The 21,061-nt window shown below is 30.7% G+C and overlaps 1 protein-coding gene across 1 annotated transcript in view; it reads right to left on the bottom strand.

Moving 5' to 3' along the window:
• Positions 1–1,553: 1,553 nt before the first annotated feature.
• Positions 1,554–21,061, bottom strand: part of LOC115880606 (pancreatic lipase-related protein 2-like) — a 31,946-nt gene continuing 12,438 nt past the window's right edge. Inside the window, exons 4-7 of the mRNA XM_030897881.1 lie at positions 16,085–16,330; positions 5,145–5,333; positions 1,693–1,867; positions 1,554–1,623 (exon numbers count right to left, since the gene is read on the bottom strand). Of these exons, the coding sequence (XP_030753741.1) occupies positions 1,554–1,623; positions 1,693–1,867; positions 5,145–5,333; positions 16,085–16,330 (680 nt within the window). The remainder of the gene's footprint in view (positions 1,624–1,692; positions 1,868–5,144; positions 5,334–16,084; positions 16,331–21,061) is intronic.

Below are 21,061 nucleotides of genomic sequence, written 5' to 3'. Positions count from 1 at the left end.
AATTCTGTATCAAAAATTTTAGTGCAAAGTTTAAGTAAAATTATATCAGGAATGGCATCGATATTCATTTCCAAGCCAAACTAGACGCCGTTTTTTTTTCCGGTCATATGATATTATTCAAAAGGAAAACGTTTTAGCACAAAAAAGAAGCTTAGATAAATCCTTTGATAAACCCCAGAAAATTGAAAAAAAACCATCTGAACCAAAGTAAAAATTATTGTAAAAGATTTAAACAACATTGTTTATACATTGACTTTTTATTAACGCAGTTTCACACATAATAATTCATCAGCATTTTTGCATTCTTTGAGATTTTATTTTTAGATGGTTTGTTTAATGTCACTCTGAATAAAATTCAGTGAAAATGTAAACCTAATACTTGATCAAAAGTAATTATTATTAATATATCTTATATTTTTATAAACAAACAATAAAAATAGTTAAAGTATTTCTAGTTATTGAGCAAAAACCTGGCAACATTGTTGGGTTCCCTAGTAGACTAGTAGAATATAGACGCTAGTAATCTTTACCGGTTTTTTATAGGTCTATTTCTATGTAGATACTTGTTTCTTGTTTGACATGTTTTTATTAGGGCTGATGTATTTCTTCGTACATGTACCCATGCTGTTTGTGGGCAGCTTAAGCTTGACTTTCATGCATCCGTTATACGACGATACGATGATACGATAGTAATTTTATTTCGATTGGTTAGAAACGGTTAACAAATCGAAGCCTTTAAATTCAACTAATAAAATTAATATCGTATCATCCATCGTATCTTCGGACAACGGATGCATGAAAATCAAGCATTAATCGTAAGTGAGACTATAAATATAATGGTTGTCAAATATCAAAAAAATGATGCCATTAAGTGACATTAGTTTTCACTTGACAATCTAAACCATATATTATGAACGAAACACTCGTCTGTTTCTATATAAAAAGTCTTTCGGTTGTGTGAATGTGTCTGTTATAGTTAAATTATAAAAAGTATTTTATCGGTTTGTTCTAACAATACATTACCAAACTAGAGTTTATTACTACTACTAAGCGTACATACATACTATATATATATACACGTTAACTACTAAGTCAATAATATATATATTTATAAAAACCAAATAATTAATTATATATCTTTACTCTTTCAAAGTTGTCGGTTTATTTTGTGACTGCTTTTGACTTTTGAACTATACTTTTTATCGTCAAATCTACGCCATTGTATATCATTTGTATATCTAAAAGGTGATTTCCAATAAAAGAAATGTCAATTGTAGTTTGTCTTTTTTTTCTACCTTAAGCATAAATATTTCAGGGGAACTGTCCATTGTGAAAGGAAACCCACATAATTCATTTATAAATAAAAAAAACTGTGTGTGCACTATGTATGCACATTTGAATTGCTCAAGGTTGAAGTGATCGACTTTGATTGTATTTTGAGTCCAGTTACTTTTGGATTGTATGCATTGAAGTAGAGTTATGGGGATGATAAATAAAAGTAATTATCATTAAATATATATTTTTACTATTAAAATAATAAAACAAGTAACAGTTTACGTATCATTGATATTATCCAAAGAATATGGCGATTCGGCATTTGTTTTAAAGTAGTAGAGTCCATATCTGAATAAAAGAAAGTATCAAAAATTAATCTGGATACGTGAACGTTAAAATTTAAAACATAATACTGACTTGTAAGTCTCTGATTGGCCCATGTATACATCCGTGTCTTCTAAACATCTGCTGTACAGAGCATCTTCCAAAGAGGAACACTTCTTACAATTGAAGGCTTTTGAGTTAATTATGGATTCAGCAAAAAGCTGATACGATCTACCGTGGTTACAAAAAATAGTTTCAGTTGGTTTCACTATAAATAATTTAATAAATAAAGTTGAAACATTCACAGTTAAGTACCGCATAGTCGAAAAAAAAAGGCATCCAGTTGGCTGGGAAATGATGATCGATTATATTTTCCATATAAAATTACATATAAAATGACAGCGATCTTCATTTCATAGTCATTAGGCCAGTCAATCTGGAGGTTGAGGTGGAAAAAATTAGTAACCAACCGATCTCAACGGGAATGTGTAGATAATGATCTCCTATTTAACCCCTCAAAAGTCCCATTCGTTCCCAGTGGGGGAAGATTGAAAAAAACCGCCGCCATCTTGGATATTTTCGTTTTTTTTTCAAATATCTCCGTTTGCATAACTTTTTTCGAAAAATCTAAAGATGTATTTTTTGTAGAGAATTAAATTTAGAATATTTTACCTTCAATATTTTTTTCCTAAAATAAATAGTAATAGAGATAGAGCAATTTTTTACTATACGTTTTATAAATTTTCCAGTTTTTTAAACCGAGTAAGTAGTTTTAAGTAATATAGATAAACCAAATATAAATTTATGCATCAAAACAATTAAAAATGACCTTTAAATATTATTTATTAAATAAAATTATTGTTAAAAAAATTATTATTGAATTAAAGTTTTAAATAAAATCTGCTACGACGCGACGTCATCCTGAGTGTCATTTTCGTCCCCAACTAAAATACAAAAGTTTGTGCAATTGATTCCGTAGCACTGACCACACTTTGAAGAACCTTTAAGACCCAGTTTTCTACAAGAGCAATTTTTAGAGCACTGACTCTCTTTGCAATTGCAAAAAATTAATTTTAGTAGGTCAGGAGGCGCCACATCTTCTGTTGCTTGAATAGATGTCAGATTGCCTTTTTGATCTTTCTTCCATCCATACTATAAAGGATCTAACTTGTTACCAATCAACTTATAACATTTCCTATAATAGATATATATATATATATATATATATATATATATATATTGATATATATATATATATACTATATAGGATATAACTATATATATATCAACTTATATACATTTCCTATAATATATATATATTTACTCATATAATAGATATATCCTGACTCAGAACATACTTTCAGGCAACTGTGTCCTGAGTAAGTGTAGTTTTGCAGAGTTCTCAGTTGGAGACAAATGAGCTAAATGAAAGATAGTTTTAAGTGCTTGTCTTGGTGTAAACCTATTGTATAGAGTGTATCTCAGATAGTTAATATGTTTAATATAGCTTCGGCAGTTTGTTTAGCTTTAAAAGATAATTTAATGTTGACTAATTAAATTATCTTTTAAAGCTATATCACTGCCCAAGCTATATTAAACATATTATCCATCTGAGATGGTACCCGGTGGTGTAGAGGTACAGCTCTCGTCTACCAATCTAAAGGTTGTTCGAAGGTTCGAATCCTACAGCCGGTAGTTCATCAGTCGACTATTTTTAAGAAAATAAAAATAGTTTGGGCACCTAGGTTGACTCAGCCTTAAATGAGTACTTGGGATTCACAATCCTGAGGTAATAATAGGCGGTTACAGCGTAGTGCTAGCCACATTACCTTCCTTGTATACCGAACGGCACTAGCATGGCAAGATGTACCTTGCTACTCCCAAAACGTGAAACGCTATATACGGGATCCATTATTATATTATTATTAGATACACTCTATACAATAGCATTAAGTCAAGACAAGCCCTTAAGACTACCTTTAATTTAGCTAATTTGCCTCCAACTGAGAACTCTGCAAAACTCCATTTACTCAGGACATACTTTCAGGTAACTGTAATAAAATATATTATATGAAATGTTATCAGTTGTACTTTTTATATTTAAGAATTGGATTTGTACTAAGTTAGATCCTTTACAATATGGATGGAAGAGAGATCATAAAGGCAATCTAACACCTATTCAATAAACAGAAAATGTGGCGCCTCTTGACCTACTAAAATTAATTTTTTGCAATTGCTTAGAGAGTCAGTTCCCTAAAAATTGCTCTTGTAGAAAACTGGGTCTTAAATGTTTTTCAAAATGTGGTCAGTGCTACGGAATCAGTTGCACAAACTTATGTATTTTAGTTGAGGACGAAAATGACGCTCAGAATGACGTCATAGCAGATTTTATTTAATAACTTTAATTTAATAATATAATATTTTTTTAACAATAATTTTACTTAATAAATAATATTTAAACGTTATTTTTTTAATTGTTTTAATGCTTAAATTTATACTTGGTTTAAATATATATAAGTATACTGTTAACGCAAAAATTATAGCTGACTGGTTTAAAAAAACTGGAAAATTTATAAAACGTACAGTAAAAAATTGCTCTATCTCAATTACTATTTATTTTAGAAAGGAAGTGATTGAAGGTAAAATATGAAAGGAAGTGATTGAAGGTAAATTTTATACTCTACAAAAAACATATTTTTAGTTTTTTCGAAAAAAGTTATGCAAACGGAGATATTTGAAAAAAACGAAAAAATCCAAGATGGCGGCGGTTTTTTTCAAACTTCCCCCACTGGGACCGAATGGGACTTTTGAGGGGTTAAATGGGAGATCATTATCTACACATTCCCGTTGAGATTGGTTGGTTACTAATTTTTTCCACCTTTACATATAATACTCGGCTACGTTTACTGGCCTACATCGCTGACGCCGTTTATTTTTCGATCATACTGTAGTATTGTAAAATAAAACATTAACACTGAAAAAAAGAACATGTAAAATTAATCGGTAAAGTTTTGTATATTTTTTTTTAATCTGTCCTAGGAGTATGAAATTTTACACAGCAATAGGTTAAGTAACGAATGTAAGTAAAGCAATTTTTGGAAATTCATCCTTTAAAGGTAAAGTTTGGGGTGAAAGCTTGTACAAAAATTCAAATTCGTTAAAATAGTTCTAGAAGTATTTTTTTAAGTGAGAATTAAGAAAAGAGATTTTTGTAAATTCATTTTTAAGTTACAATCCTAAAAGAAATTCGAATGTTATGCGAACGACGCGCGACGTCGCGGGCAGTAGCTAGTCTAAACAGAAGATCAGCATTTTAAAAATAAATGGTGTTATTATATTAATGATAACACTAAACTCATACTAGCCCTGGTCACTATATTTTCGTGGTCTATATTTTAATGCGTACGGCAGAGATAAATTGACCAGTTGACAGATACAAAATAAAAAGCCGTATACAGTGTCACCAAAATTACTTCACGCGTAAGAAAGTAATTATTTTGAATGACAGTATACTGAGCCCAAAAAATTGTGATTAAAAAACTTACATTTATTGATATCTGGACATCCTGGTTGGTATCTGCCTCCATTAGGATAAAAATCAACGTGTCCTAAAGGTCTGGTTATACCGATAACCCGCATGAATGTGTGAACAACATCTACAAGTTTGGCATCCTGTGGGTCGAGCCTTAAATCTTCACTAATATCACCATAACCTGGTCCAGCTGGATCTAAACCTATTATAATGTGATATATGATATACAATTGATCAAATAGTTTTATGATGAATTTATGATTAAGAGGACTTTTTGGTATTATTGAAAAGAATTACGTTAGCGATGTGAAAAGGAAGATCGCTGTCATTTTTATGTAAAATTATGTGGGAATGTCTACGGTCGTCATTTCAAAGCCAACTGGACGGCTTTTTTTTGAAAGAGTAATAAAAACATTCCCTCCCAGTATTGTATACTATTTTATTTAATACACTCCGTTAGTCAAATATAGGTAAAGAAAAAAAAATTGATAATGAAAAGATGTAGTAAACAGCAAATCTGAATTTTTTTGTTTTGTCAATTCTGAATTTCTCGTTCTTTATTTCGAATTTGTGTAACAAATGAATCCACAATGTTGTCAGAAAGTCAAGTAATCGAAGACAGTTTTAAAAATGGTACCCCACTAGAACTTAAGGAAGCTGCAGAGAGTGCAGATCGAGGTGCAGATGCAAGAGGAACGAGAGAAGACGATGATAGCACAGTTTAAAGAATATAAATATATCAGTTGGCCCACACTAAGGAATTCTATTGTTATTTTGACTACAAAGGCGGCCCGTGACCCTTCGAGGTGACAAAAAATTTGTACGTTTACCGGGTGCAGCGGAAGTGCTATTTTATCAGTCAGAACGCTGGCCGTTTACGAGGGATCAACTAAAAATACTAAGGAATTTTAATATAGCAAGTAGAAAAATAAAAATACAGTACTAGTTTTATTGATTAACAGTTTTAGGCGTCTTTAATAATTGATCAATATTTATTAGTAATTTGTATTAAATATACATTAATATTAAAATATTAGATATATTATTCTATCCTAATTCTTTGTAATATGGAATTGTCAATAGGGTAATTATTATTAATAATTATTATGGAAACCCGATATGAAAAATGTATACTAAATAAATATAATAAGTTAATTTTTTTAATATATATAATAATAATTTGCATATTTTTTAATTATAGCATGTTTTGCTCTATAGATGTTTGCATTTTACTTTAATTACCTACCCGGAAAGCCCAAATTTTATCGTAAGGTAATAAAGAACCTTTGCATACAACTTGTATTGCCATTGTCAATTTTTTTGAATTTTTTCTAAATTTTATGATTATCATGAACAGTAATTATGACTGTTAGTAGTTAATTGTGTAATAAATTTTACTGTTCGATACAATTTAGTAAAAACCGAAAAAAAATTGACTATGGGAAGACAAGTTGTATCCAAGTACTTTTTATTACCTTTTAATAAAAGGTAGATAATTCAAGTTCAATGCAAACAGCTAAAAAAGCAAAACATGCTATAACTTAAGAAATATGCAAATATAATTTATTGCAGTATTTACTACTAATTGAAGAGCACACGGGAAAATAACGAAAGCACCAAAAAGATACACCTTTTGGTACCTAAATAAACAGGAATATCGATAACGGCTACATAGAAACAGGCATTTAAAAATGGGAAAACAATATAAACTCGGATATAAAAGTCCATGCGTAATTTCAATAAAAAAAACGGTTTCCTGAACATTTTTCATTTCTGGATACTCATCGTGTTTCCCATGTGCTCGTCAATTGTTATATTTACTGTTACATAAAATTTAGTAAAAACTCTAAAAAACTTGTTAATAGCCGAAGAAGTTGTATGCACGTATTTTTATTACCCGACGATAAAATTTGGACTTCCAGGTAGCTAGTTAAAGTTAAATACAAACATCTAAAAAGTAAAACATGCTATTTAAAAAATGCAAATATCTTAAAAAATAATTTAATATGCACTTTGCAAACCGGTAAATACTGCAAAATCCAAAACATAATAGTAAAGTATCTACTACTACTCTAAAATATCTACTAAAATAATAAACTAATTGTTAAAAATAAATATTTTGTGCATATTTCGAGTAAAATCTTTTCTTAATTTATATGTATATTTTTAAAACCATTTTTTCATAGTTAGGTTTCCATAATTATAATATAGGTACTTAATATGTCTAATACTTTAATTATTATATACTTAACATCCTATACTATATAAACACATACCTTCCTTCGTCTTTTGGGCACCTAAAGAACGATATATTATGTGTCATTCTACTTTCACAACTATCCACTGCACAAATATTTCTAGTAGATATTTTATTCACAATTCGAACAAAACAACTAAAACACTATTTTTGGTTCACCCTATGCGTCGGACCGAAAACAAAACTAAAATAAACTTGGAACGCTGTGTACACGTCGAGCAACGGATGTAGACTGACCCAAGTCTGCAAGACAGGCGGTGAGCGGCGGGAGGAATTTTGATACGGGCGAAGAGTGGGTCAACTGATATATTTATATTCTTTAAACTGTGATGATAGAAATAAGTGAGAGAAATGGAAGAGGAAAGAAAATGAAAATGTAGATATAATAATGCTTGACTAAGAACATTGCTAGCTTAAATAACTTCTGAGAGACTATTGACAAGGAATAGTAGAAATGGATAAAACATAGTTAAAATTATTTCTAAAAATAGGAACATGAAAAAATAATGTTTATTAAATATTTTTTTACTGAGCACTAACAAATTTAGAACCATACTTTTTTCAAATAAAAATAAGCATATATTTTCACTGAATTCTCGTCCAAAAATGTATAGCCAGATTAATTTGAGGAATACTTAGTTATTTAAAATTAAAAAGCTACCATTATTTTGGGATATTAAAAATAATTCCAAGAGAAATGAATTCCATAAAGATATATCTTGATATAAGAAGTATTTATTGAAATATAAATCATAGATATTTAATCTAATCTATTGACTTTAAAAATAATATATTTGTTACGAATTTTGATAAAAATAAACCTTAATTATTACCACAGTATACATATTTGTCATTGGAGATGTTATAATCAATAAAATTAAATTCCAAATTTCAGAAATATCTTGCATGTTATCAAATTACACCATATATCAAAATATATATTAAGGCAATAATATATAAGCCCTAGCGAAACAAGGTATTGACAGGCCTTATATAGAAACTCTCGACGATATAGGTATACAAAGAAGCCAAAGCAAGAGTAATGATATATAAAACAACCACCGAGTTATAGTTGAGGAGACGCGATACCCCCAAAGCTGTTTACAGCAACACTGGCACAGGTTATTACTCGTAGATGGTTAGAATATAAGTTATTAAGGTTATTAAGATTTGCTGATGGCATATTCCTAATTGCCAATAGTCCTGAAGTTCCCCTAATTAAAGAAATAAATACAGCCAACGATAAAGTAGGCCTCAATATGAATTTATCAATAGATAGGAAGTAATAGATAGGAACATGGTTAAATTGAGGCAAAGTTGCGCTTTGGAATGTTCACCAAGATGCCATCAAAAAAGTTTTAAAAATTTCAAGGATTACTGAGTTTTTTGGAAAAAACGGATTTTTTTGAAAATTAATTTTATTTTTTCCTGTCGTTACTTTTAAGAAAATCGAAAAACTAATTGCACATTCTCATAGCCACTTTATAAGGGTTATCTGACAGTATTTTTAGATTTTCAAATTAGCTGATAATTTGTGAGATACAGAGGCTAACTTAATTTGTTTAAATACGGACCTGCATTTTTTATTTCAGATTTTGAAGGAACCCGGTCTCGTGAGTACAATGATATGCCACACTTAATATTTTTTTTTGTTTCTGACATTTTAACACAATTTATTTAAACTAATTTCAAGTCCGGCTTTGTTTTTTTTAATATTTAATCTATTCATCGTTACAATATTGATAAGCTTTCAAACTTAACAATGACGTGGGGTAAAACATTGAATATGGAAAATCAAATGCAATAAAATAATAAAAAATAATATACAAATGAATATATTACTTCACGTCATCTGTAAAAGTGAAATTAATACATCTCAACATTTACAATAAAGATTACAAAATGCATTCAGAAGTATAAGAAGAAAGTTCAAAGAGCTATAAATAAAATTGAACGAAAAATAAATGTGTGCAATAGGGAGGGTGGTAACCCTTCCGAACATGTAGAGCAGTAGAAACTAGTTTGTAGAAGTTGATTTATTTATAATAACTACGATTAATATTACGCATATTATTAGATCGCACACTGAGAATTCAAATTCACAATAAAAAAAGTTAAAAATAATATCTTTAGATTGCCATGACATGGATATAATTCATTTGAATCTTCCAATTGGCTCGATTTTCCTTATTCAATGTTGTTAATTAGCCCTGATCAATATTGTTGCCATAAATATAATCAGATTAAATAATTTAAAAAACCAGAGTTGGACTTGAAATTATTTTAAATAATAATTAAATAGTTTTGATGTTGTTAAGGTACCTAAAGCAAAAAAAAGTATAAAGTGTGGCATATCATTGTACTCAGGAGACAGAGTTCTTTCAAAACTGGAAATAAAAAATGCAGGTCCGTATTTAAAAAAAATAAGTTGACCTCTGTATCTCATAATTTATCAGCTAATTTGAAAATCTAAAAATACTGTCAGACAGCACTAATGAAGTGGCTATGAGAATGTGCAATTAGTTTTTTGATTTTCTTAAAAGTAACGACAGGAAAAAATAAAATTCATTTTCAAAAAAATCCGTTTTTTCCAGAAAGCTAAGTAATCCTTGAAATTTTTAAAACGCTTTTGATGGCATCTTGGTAAACATCTCAAAGCGCAACTTTGCCCCAATTTAACCATGTTCGTATCTATTACGGTTACCGAGATACCAATGCTCGTACCTCGAATTTGTAGCATCCTGTATATGTTACCCTTGTATATGAATTTAAGTAGCTCAACCTAAGATGTTTATGGATGTAAAGCACCAGATGGCGAGGCGTATTTCACAGTCTTTTACTACAGAAAAATATTTTTTGTTACTCTGAATTTTGAAGCGGCCAATAAAAACAGAGAAAATAAAAATCGATAATTTTCGGACTGTGCCAATTGGTTACTAATCGACCAGATACTTTTTGTCTATTAGATATGCTATAAAAGCTGGTAATTATACAATTCGAAGTAATTTAGTAGTGTCACAAATTAATAGGTAATTTGTGGTAGTGTTTTTATATTTTATTTTGAAGTTAAATAGTAGGTGAAGGGATAATTTGGTTATTTTTTCTTTATGTTTGATTAATTAATAAGTTTGATAATTTGTTTAGTGTAGAATACAAGAAGTAGTTTGTGTAGTGTTCTTGTAAGAGATTATATTGATTTATTTTGTAGTTGAGTAGAAGGTGAAGGTATTTGGCTATTTTTTTCTTTTTGTTTTTCTTCTAATAATTGTAGTAGTTCTTTTAAATAGTGTGATAGATACATTATAATCTTCCTTCAACTTCGTTTAAAAGTGCGTTATCATATAATTTTGGTTTTCTGGTAGTTGAATATACGAAAAAAAATCTGATCAAATTTATTTTAAATTAAATTAATCTAGTCTTATTAATCAAATTAAACTAGTCAAATAATATTTATTGCAATCAATTATAAAAAAATATTAATTATTTTGGAAAATAACTTTTGAAATGGAGTATTATTGATAAAATTTAGCCATTTTTTTTTACCCAGGAACCGTATTTCAATATGAACTTATCATTTATCACTGTATAATAACTTTGTTGTGGCAGAAAAATATACCAGTTAGTTTCAAAATATTATTTCTTTTCAAATGTCACAAAACTATTAATTTTTGCGACGTGATTGACAATATAAAAAAGTCATTTTAACGCCTAGGCATAAAACTAAAGCACTTTTACGTCGAAGCATAAAACATGTATAAAACTATGAAAATATATTATTAAAATGACATAAGTCTCAAATTCAACGAGCCGTAACCATAGTTTCTCGATATATAATTACTCATGGTACAAAGAAAACTTGAAAACAAAATATGATCGATTGACTCCAATTTCGTTCAGTTTGCGCATATCACCTGTGACGTCATATGCCATACAAAAAAATATCCATATTGTTCAATTGCCACTAATAAAAAAAAATTAAAATAGGGAAGAATTAGGACATAATCCCTAAAGTTATGTAAAATCATCGAGCTTGACATTTGAAAAGTTATGACACATTATACACATTTATTGTGTGTCATCTGTTTGAAAATTTGAAATTGGCGCGTGGAGCTTGCCGACCAATAGTGCCGTTTATCACCTGTGACGTGGTGACCAACCTGCGTAATATCATACCTTGTTTTCTTTGTATCATGATAATTACTTACAAGGTATAAGTTTTAAATATTTTTATATTATTTGGAACGTTTGAAATTGTTTAAAAAATTATTTGTGGCGTTTGAAAAAAATAGCATGCTCTATTCGGAGTAAAAATGACTTTTTGTGCTTCGGCTGTATGTCAAACGTACAGTCTCGCCAAGAAAAGTGTCATTTTTACTCCTAATAAAACAATATACTAGAAAGTTTTATGGTTTAACGGGCTTTGTGAGTTAAAACATAATGATATTTTCAGTTTCTATAATTCTTGATCGAAAATAAACGGCGTCAGCGATGGCTATGAAATGAAGATCGCTATCATTTTATATGTAAATTTATATGGGAAATGACGATCGACGACATTTTTTTTTCATATGGTACAAAGTTAAAGCAAACTTGACCTGATCATGTTTTACGCTAAGAAAGATTTATTTCGTGTAATAAATATTTAAATGGTGTATTAAGTACATAATATTTATTTAAATGTCAAATAATATTATTGAAGCAAGTGCCAAGTTTTATTATTAAGAAAAAATTTAATCAAGAATGTATAAAAGTTTTGTTTTTTAAAAAAAAATTATCGTAAATTCGTAAAACCTCAATTTAGAATAAAATGATCTAAGAATGAAATAAAATTTTATAAACGTGTCAAATCGAAATAAAGTAAGTGTATGTAACATTTTTTAAATATTAATAATTACCAGTAATTAGCATTAATGTACCAACATATTGAAATAATAATTTCTTTGTTAATACGGTTTAGAATCCTTAAAATAACAGCAAAAATAATCGAAAATCAACAATGAATTAATAATTTTGTTTAAATTTCTTAATCAGCTGAGCCCTATTATAGTTCGCAAAAATCCGAGCTATATTATTACATTACTCTGAGGGAAATACCGCAAATAATCGATATTTTTGACTCCGCCCCTAATCACATGCTTCATTCCTTTAAAGCTTCACGATTTGTTCACCAGAGGCAGCACATTTTGTCGAGAGGTTGACCAACTTTAAGAATATATCAACAAGGATGTTACGCACAATACTCGAATTCGGGTAATGCCCGAAAAAAAATGCACCGAACTAAGTTTGAGCAAAAAATATTTCCCAAACCCGAAATTGTACATTTAAACGGGTATTGCGCATTACAAAATAGCAAAAACTAGTATTGTGCATTTTAAATTATGCAAAACTAGTTTGGTGCATTTCAAAATGACTAATACTAGTTTTGCTCGTTTTCTTTAAATAAGACAGTAAAAAGTAGGGTTAGCAGTTTGTTTGGGTTTTAAAGGATTCTTATTTTGATTTTGTTGTGGGTGGAAATACGCAATACTTGGTGAAATAAAATATAAAAATGCAAGAAAAAATGGAAGCCGAGTTCGAAATTCAAGAAAACACAGAAACATAACCTTATGTCGAAAAACCAATACCTAACGATATTGACTGAAGTTAAGGAGGCAAATTTTCTTAAAACTGTTTTAAAACCTTTGTGTGCCAAACAATATAGAAGGATAAAGCGTTTTGATATAATAACTGTGTGTGAAAAAATTGGTCAAAAAGCGCCAAGGAGATTCCGATGTCATACTGTATTTAATGTATTTTGTGGCGACTCTTTCTATAATTCACCAGGCACATATAGCTACAGGCCATAAACGACATAAAAGTTCCTGTTCAAATAAATAATATAATGCTACTGTATAAATATTCATATAGGTACCTATATTATTATGTATTTATCCATTTATAAAAGATTTATCAATAATATGAAAAAGTTTTATTTTTTTAAGTATTTTATTGTCAGTTTAATCATATTTCAATCAAACACATTCATAAACAATCCATCCTTTGTGTTAGGGCGTTATTGATCAAATAGGACAAGCAAAACTAGTATTGGACATTTTGAAATGCACCAAACTAGTTTTACGCAATTCAAAATGCACAATACTAGTTTTGACTATTTTGTAATGCGCAATACCGTTTAAATGTACAATTTCAGGTTTGGGAAATATTTTTTGCCCAAAACTAGTTCTGTGCATTTTATCGGGCATTACCCGATTTCGAGTATTGTGCGTAACATATACAGGGTTGTTCACCACATACGACACGGAGTATTGTAACTAATCGATTAGATTTTTGCAAATTGTAAGTTTTGGGTTCGTTGAAGGACTATTAGAGCTACAATTTAAAAATAATTTTGCATGATACAGAATGTCCCAAATAAGTAAAACATATTATAGTTGTATTTTTTTAAACGGAACTCCCTGAACTGTATATTATTCTATTTTTAGATTCTACGAGTGAAATAAAGGTAAATTTGATTAAGGTTTATCACACTTAAACCTTACCGTTTTCGAAATAATTTTGTGAAATTGCAGTAAAAAATTTAAGGTTTCATTTCTCCAAGGGTATTAAAGTTTTTAATACTAAATATTTACTGAAGATTATTTATTGATCAGATATTGTGTTGCAGTAATAAAAATTATATTACCTTATACAGAGTGTCAAAAATTTTATTTTAAATAATTACTAGTTTTAAACGGCAATAACTTGTTTAATTTAAATGGAATACCCTGCATATTTTGCATGAATCAGATGCACAATTTGATTATCTATCAAATTGTATTATACCATTTTACCTATCTCTTTAAGTTTTCGTAGAAAATGCATTTTCTTATAATTTAGAGCTCGTTTATCACTATACCTATGGAATATTGACATTTTAGTTTTTTTAAAGCAACATAATATGTAGAAATTATACCGGTAGTAAAGATAATAATAGACCAAGCCCATTTGTTTACAAAAAGAAAACTATTTAAATCTTTGTAAAGGAGTATACCAATTATTACTAATTATTAATTTACCATCATTATTTCCGCCCAAAAATTAGTTAATTATATACCTAAGTGTTTTAATTAATAAATTCTTCTAACTAAATGTGGATTTGACTCAGAAATCAATACCATAATAAGTTATGAAAATTAACGTCTCTGTTGTTATAAATTAGCATTCGTCAAAAAATAAAATAAAATTTATAAGGTGTTACTTTTTACCACACTGTCTAATACACATACAAAATTCAGTTTTTTAGTATTTGGAGCAACTATTATTAATCAACGTAAACAGTCAATTAATGTAGTTTGAAATACTGGGATCATATTAATTAGTTCCCTTTAACAAAAAATATTTAAACTGCTTTTTATCTTTTAATAAAATAAGCGAACTATATCGACAATATTCGTATCTGTACTCTTTGAAAAGTTGTTACATCATTAAAAAAAATCTAAAATGTCAATATTGCATGGGTATAGTGATAAATGAGGTCTAAATTATAAGTAAATGCATTTTCTACGAAAACTTGAAGAGATAGGTAAAAAATGGTTTAATACAATTTGATAGACAATTAAATAGTGCATCTTATTCTCGTAAAATAAATAAGGTGTTCCATTTAAAATAACAAATTATTGCCGTTTAAAGCTAGTAATTATTTAAAATAATTTTTTAAACACTCTGTATAAGATAGTATTTTCTTTATTATTGCAACACAATATCTGATCAATAAATAAACTTCACTAAATATTTAGTATTAAAAACTTCGATACCGTTGGAGAAATGAAGCCTTAAAATTTTTACTGGAATTTCATAAAATTGAAAATATTTCAAAAAACGGTAAGGTTTAAGTGTGATAAACCTTAATCAAATTTACGTTTATGTCAATCGTAGAATCTAAAAGTAGAATAATATACAGGGTGTTCCATTTAAAAAAATGCAACTATAACATTTTTTATTTATTTGGGACACTTTGTATCTTGTAAAAATATTTTTAAATTGTAGCTCTAATAATCCTTCAACGAACCTAAAATTTAAAATTTGGAAAAACCTAATCGTTTAGCTACAATACTCCGTGTCGTATGTGGTGAACAACCCTGTATACAAATTGGGGCAACTAATACACAGCTCCGGATATCTACTACAAGAAATCAAACAAAGAATTAAGTTAGCATTGAGTACTTATGGAAGAAACTCAATCATATTGAATTCGAGAATGCCACTTTATCTTAAAAAGAAAATATTCGACCAATGTGTACTACCAGTCATGACCTACGCATGCGGAACCTGGACATTTAAAAAGGATATTCTAAGGAAACCGCAGGTCGCACAACGCTGAAAGAAACGAAATATGCTGGGAATAACCAAGAAAGACCGTAAAAGAATAGAGTGGATACAACAAAATAACCAGGTAATAGATGTCATCTACAGAATCAAATCCCTCAAGTAGCAATGGGCAGGACACTTGGTAAGAAGGACGGATAACAGATGGACCACAAAGATTACAGCATGGTATTCACGAGGAATTAAGAGACCTAGAAGAAGACCATACCTGAGACGGGACCATAATATTAGGAAATTGACAGGATAACTTTTGCCTGCATAGCCAATAATATACAACAAAGGGCTCAATGAAAGGATTTTTATGAAAGAATTTTAATTTCCATTTTAATTACCTGTAATTCTTCCTACTTTTCCATCTTTAACTTTGCTGCCTCCAACTCCAACTACGTGAGCTCCAAGACTATGACCAATCAGATGGATATCATCCAAACTAACTCCATTCAAAACCAGCCATTTTATAAACTCACCTAGGTCGTCTCCAGCAGTCCTTGCACCACGTATAGCTGAGACATATTCAGTACGGCACAGTACCGACCAATCCAAGCCAATAACGTTGTAATCTGAGACATTTAGGTACGCTAAGAAATATTGAAAATTAACATAAAACAAAACAAAGTTTTAGGAAAGAATGATTAATAGAGCGACAAAAAAATTAATTGCAACCCAACAAATTAAATTTCTCAAAATATACAGGGTGAAAAATAAACAGTGAGGGGTCCTCTCTTGAAGGAAAACGACAGTTTGTATTGAAATGAGATTTTGTGGGCATATGTAGTTTAATTTAGAGCAATTTTTAAAAAGTTGATTTTCAGATTCTAGGTTCACAGTTGTAGACTATTCACAGTTGATTTTCGGATTCTAGAAGAAAAATACAGGCGAGTTTTACGAGAGATATATGATATGACGTGGATATGACTAAAACGCAAGGTTTTTGACATATTTGACATTTTCTAAAAATAAAGAACAAATTTTAATTTTCAATAAAAGTCCAGTATAGCCTAATGTGTAGTTAAAATAACTGCTGTCATCATGTAGCCATCGTTGTCCACTGCTGAACGTAGGCCTCCTCTATATTTCTCCATGTCTCTCGATTTTGGGCCGTCATCATCCAATTTCCAGCAATCCTCTTTACATCATCGGTCAAGCGTGTCGGTGGTCTGCCTCTGCTACGTTTATCTGCTCGAGGTCGCCATTCTAACAATCTTCTAGTCCACCTGTCTTTAGATGTTCTCGCCACATGACCTGCCCATCTCCATTTTATTCGAGTTACGTGTTCCACTATGTCTTTAATTTTGGTTTTTTGTCTGATAGTGTTATTAGGAATTTTGTCTCTTTTAGTTATTCCAAGCATGGCTCTCTCCATGGCTCTCTGGGCTACTCTTAAATTTTCTGCTTACTTTTTCGTTAACGTTAGAGTTTCCGCTCCATATGTAATTACCGGCAAGACGCATTATTCATAAACTTTCCTCTTCAAGCATATGTGTATATCACTTTTAAAGGTCTCCCGCAGTTTGCCAAAAGCAGCCCAACCCAAACCTATTCTGCGCTGTATCTCGTGTGTTTGGTTGTTCTTTCCGATTTGTATTTCGTGCCCGAGATATTTGTATATATGTGTTTCTTTTATGTCGGCGTCACCTATTCTGATGTTCTGTATCAGCACTAAGTTTGTCATTATTTACGTTTTACTCGTATTTATCCGGAGACCGACTTTTAATGAGGCCTGCACTAATTCTTCAAGCATCTGCTTTGAATCTCCGATGTTATCTGAGACAAGGACGATGTCATCTGCGAATCTGAGATGTGTCAACCTTTCACCATCGATATTTATGCTCCTATTCTCCCAAGAGAGTGATTTCATTGCGTATTCAAGGACATCTGTACAAAGTTTAGGCGAAATAGCATCCCCTTGTCGAACTCCTCTGAAAATATCTAGGAAAATCTTTATATAAGGGGTAGGCAACCCTAAGAGTGTTTTGAAGATATATGAATTCTTCATTGAATATCGGGAATAATAATATACTGACTGTTCCGTTCCAGTTCAATATTGTTGTCTCACCCTGTATAACTTTTCGGGTGACATTTTAATTTGGTTTAACATAAAATTATTATTTTAACTAAATATCAGGCTAAATACAAGATAAATTACAATTTAGGTAGCTTTTATTGAAATTTTAAGTTTATCAAAATCCTCAAGTTTATCAAAAACCTCACATTTTAGGTATATGCTTCTTTGATGAAACTTTTTTTTTAGAATTCAAAAGTCAAATAATATACAGGGTGTCATTGAAATGGTGTAAAAAAATCGGGCGGTGATAGTACTCCTAAAAATAGTAAAAAAGTGCCTGTAAGTATAGGGCGGAAAATGCATATTAAGGGAGTTTTGCATATTAAGGGAAATGCATATTAAGGGTGAATTTAAAAAACGTTTAAAATTCTTTTGAAATTGTAGGCTTAAAAAACGAGATAAAATTTCGAAAAAAATAAATGCCATAAATTTTGACACTAAATCAAACGGTAATACTGAAAAATTATTTGGAAAAGCGGAAAGGGTAGTTTTTGCAAGGGTAGGTGGTTGTTTCCTGAATAACTTTTTTGAGGTTAATTTTTTTTGCAACATGGGTTCATTTTTTGAAAACTAAGTACTTTTTCATACAAAAAAGGTACTCTTGTTGCACATCGCCCAGAGCGATGGTTTTCGAGAAAATTGAAGGCAAAGAGTTTGCTCTGATGGGTTGCTAACTTGTTAATCAACATAAACTTATGAAAGTTACGGCGCACAGTGGGGTATTTGACACCGATAAAAATCGAAGTTTTTTTATGTAGACCTTATATAAATTATTGCTATTTTCAATTAAAGAGGAAATAATATGAACAAAATAAAGGATAATTCTAACATTTTAGAATAAGTAGGAAGAGCGCAGGCAGATGATTAGACCGGGCCTTTAAAAACCTACGTCTGCGATAAAAATTTACGTTTTTAATGTAAAAATGATTGTCGATTCTAACTTCATCAAGCGATGAATCACTCCCAAACATTCGTGGCGTTTACTATATTAAATAATTAACTGGAAAATCAAAATTTCGTGATTTTTTAAAACACCTTATTGCTCTAAAAAAGAAATAAACCAATTACCAAAATTCCTTATTAAAATAACGAATGCCTTAATTTATTCATAGTAAATGTTCAAAGTGACCACCATTCATTTCCATGCAGACATCTGCTCTTCTTCTCCACGATCTGCGTACCCTGTGGAATATCCCTGGTGTTGTCCGAATTTAATTGGAACAGAAGTAGAAATCTAGTGGATTAAGATCTGGTGATCTTGCTGGCCAAGCTTGTGGACCACCGCGCCCTATCCAACGCCTCTCAAAAACTTTGTTCAAATGATTCCTCACCACTAGCGGAAAATGATCTGGTGTGCCATCATGCATAAAATACATGATCTGCCTCTGTGCTATGGGAACTTCCTCCAAAAGTGCTGGTAGATTATGTAGTAGAAAATTAAGGTAACTTTGACCATTTAGCCTAAAATGTAAGAAATGTAACAAATAAGTGACTTTTCGAAAGGTCGAATGGTCGAATAAGTCTATCGCCAAGAATTCCCGCCCAAACGTTAACTGAGAATCGAATTTGGTAACGACTTTCCACAACAGCATGAGGGTTTTGATCGGACCAGTGATGTGTATTATGGTAATTGAAAATTCCATTTCTTGTAAAGCCAGCTTCATCGGTGCATAAAACATTTGCCAAAAAAAGGGGTTCTTGTACTAGTTTACTTAATAACCAACGACAGAAGATGACTCGAGCGGGATAGTCTGCCGGAGCAAGAGCTTGTACCCTTTGGATGTGATATGGATACAGGAGTTGAGTATGAAGAGTTATCCACACAGAATGGCGACTCACGTTTTCCCGCGCTGCAATTCTCCTTACAGATATCCCCAAATCTTCCCCTACTTGTGCTAAAATGCGCTCCTCAACCTCAGGTGTACGTACTGTCAAATTACGGCCACGATTTTGGTTTCTGGATTGAAATGAACCTGTCTCTCTTAGGCGCTGATGAATTCTCGCAAATATCCGGTGAGAAGGTGCCCTGCGATTCGGATATTTTTGGACATACAAACGTTGAGCCAAAAGACCGTTTTCGTCCGCTCTTCCATAAATAAAATACATATCTGCCAGTTCACGCACAGTGTATTGCATAATTTGTCAAATTTAACGTTTACGCACACTTCAACCGCAATAAACTGACAAAAATACTTGTGAACCAGAACTTTTTTTCTTCGTACATACAAAATAAATAAAGTGATAAGACCGCATACCTTCAATGAATCGAATAAGTATGCATTCAATTTTGGTAATTGGATTATTTCGTTTTTTAAAGCAATAAGATGTTTTAAAAATCATGAAATTTTGATTCTTCAATTAATTATTTGATAACTACTTGGTTACTTTTGAACCGCCATAACTTTCATAAGTTTATGTTGATTAACCAGTTAGCAACCTATCAGAGCAAACGCTTTGCCTTCAATTTTCTCGAAAACCATCGCTCTGGTCGATGTGCAACAAGAGTACCTTTTTTGTAGAAAAAAGTATGTAGTTTTCAAAAAATGAACCCAAGTTGCAAAAAAATAACCTCAAAAAAGTTATTCACGAAATAACCCCCTACCCTTGCAAAAACTACCCTTTCCGCTTTTCCAAATAATTTTTCAGTACCACCATTTGATTTAGGGTCAAAATTTATGGCAGAGGATTTTTTTTCGAAATTTTATCTCGTTTTTTAATAGCCTACAAATTTCAAAATACGTTATTTAAATTCACCCTTTCAGTGCCCCTAACTCCCTTAATATGCATTTTCCGCCTGTAATGGAATATTTTACAGCAGACAACAAACCTAGCTTGTTAAAAGTTTGTCATGTGTTTCCGTCCTTAAATTGGTATTTTTTCAGAAGATCGTAAAAACTGTTTAGAATGAAGGACCCGTTTCTCTGGGAAAAACTAAATATCTTTCTGTTAGGTTTAAACTCCCACGTCCATAAATAAATATAATACTTGCTTTGCAACAGCTAGAAACACACGACTAGCATCAATCATTAAAGCTGTAAAACCCTAAATTTTAACTTCGAGATTATATAAGCAAAACCCCTAGAAAGCAATAAAACTCTAAGACCCTTCTCACGATAGACTTCCCCACGGGCCAATACAAACAGATTTTGGATAAAAACAAGTATAATTGTTAATTTAAATATTAAAGTAAAGTTCACGTAATGATATTCTGAAAGTTAAGGACGTTCTGGCGTTATTCTGAAAG

The sequence above is a fragment of the Sitophilus oryzae genome, unplaced genomic scaffold (assembly GCF_002938485.1).
Source record: "Sitophilus oryzae breed Bouriz unplaced genomic scaffold, Soryzae_2.0 scaffold_1639_pilon_pilon, whole genome shotgun sequence".
NCBI classification, from domain to species: domain Eukaryota; kingdom Metazoa; phylum Arthropoda; class Insecta; order Coleoptera; family Curculionidae; genus Sitophilus; species Sitophilus oryzae.
The sequence above is the reverse complement of the archived record's forward strand: the minus strand, read 5'-3'. Positions and strand labels throughout refer to the sequence as shown.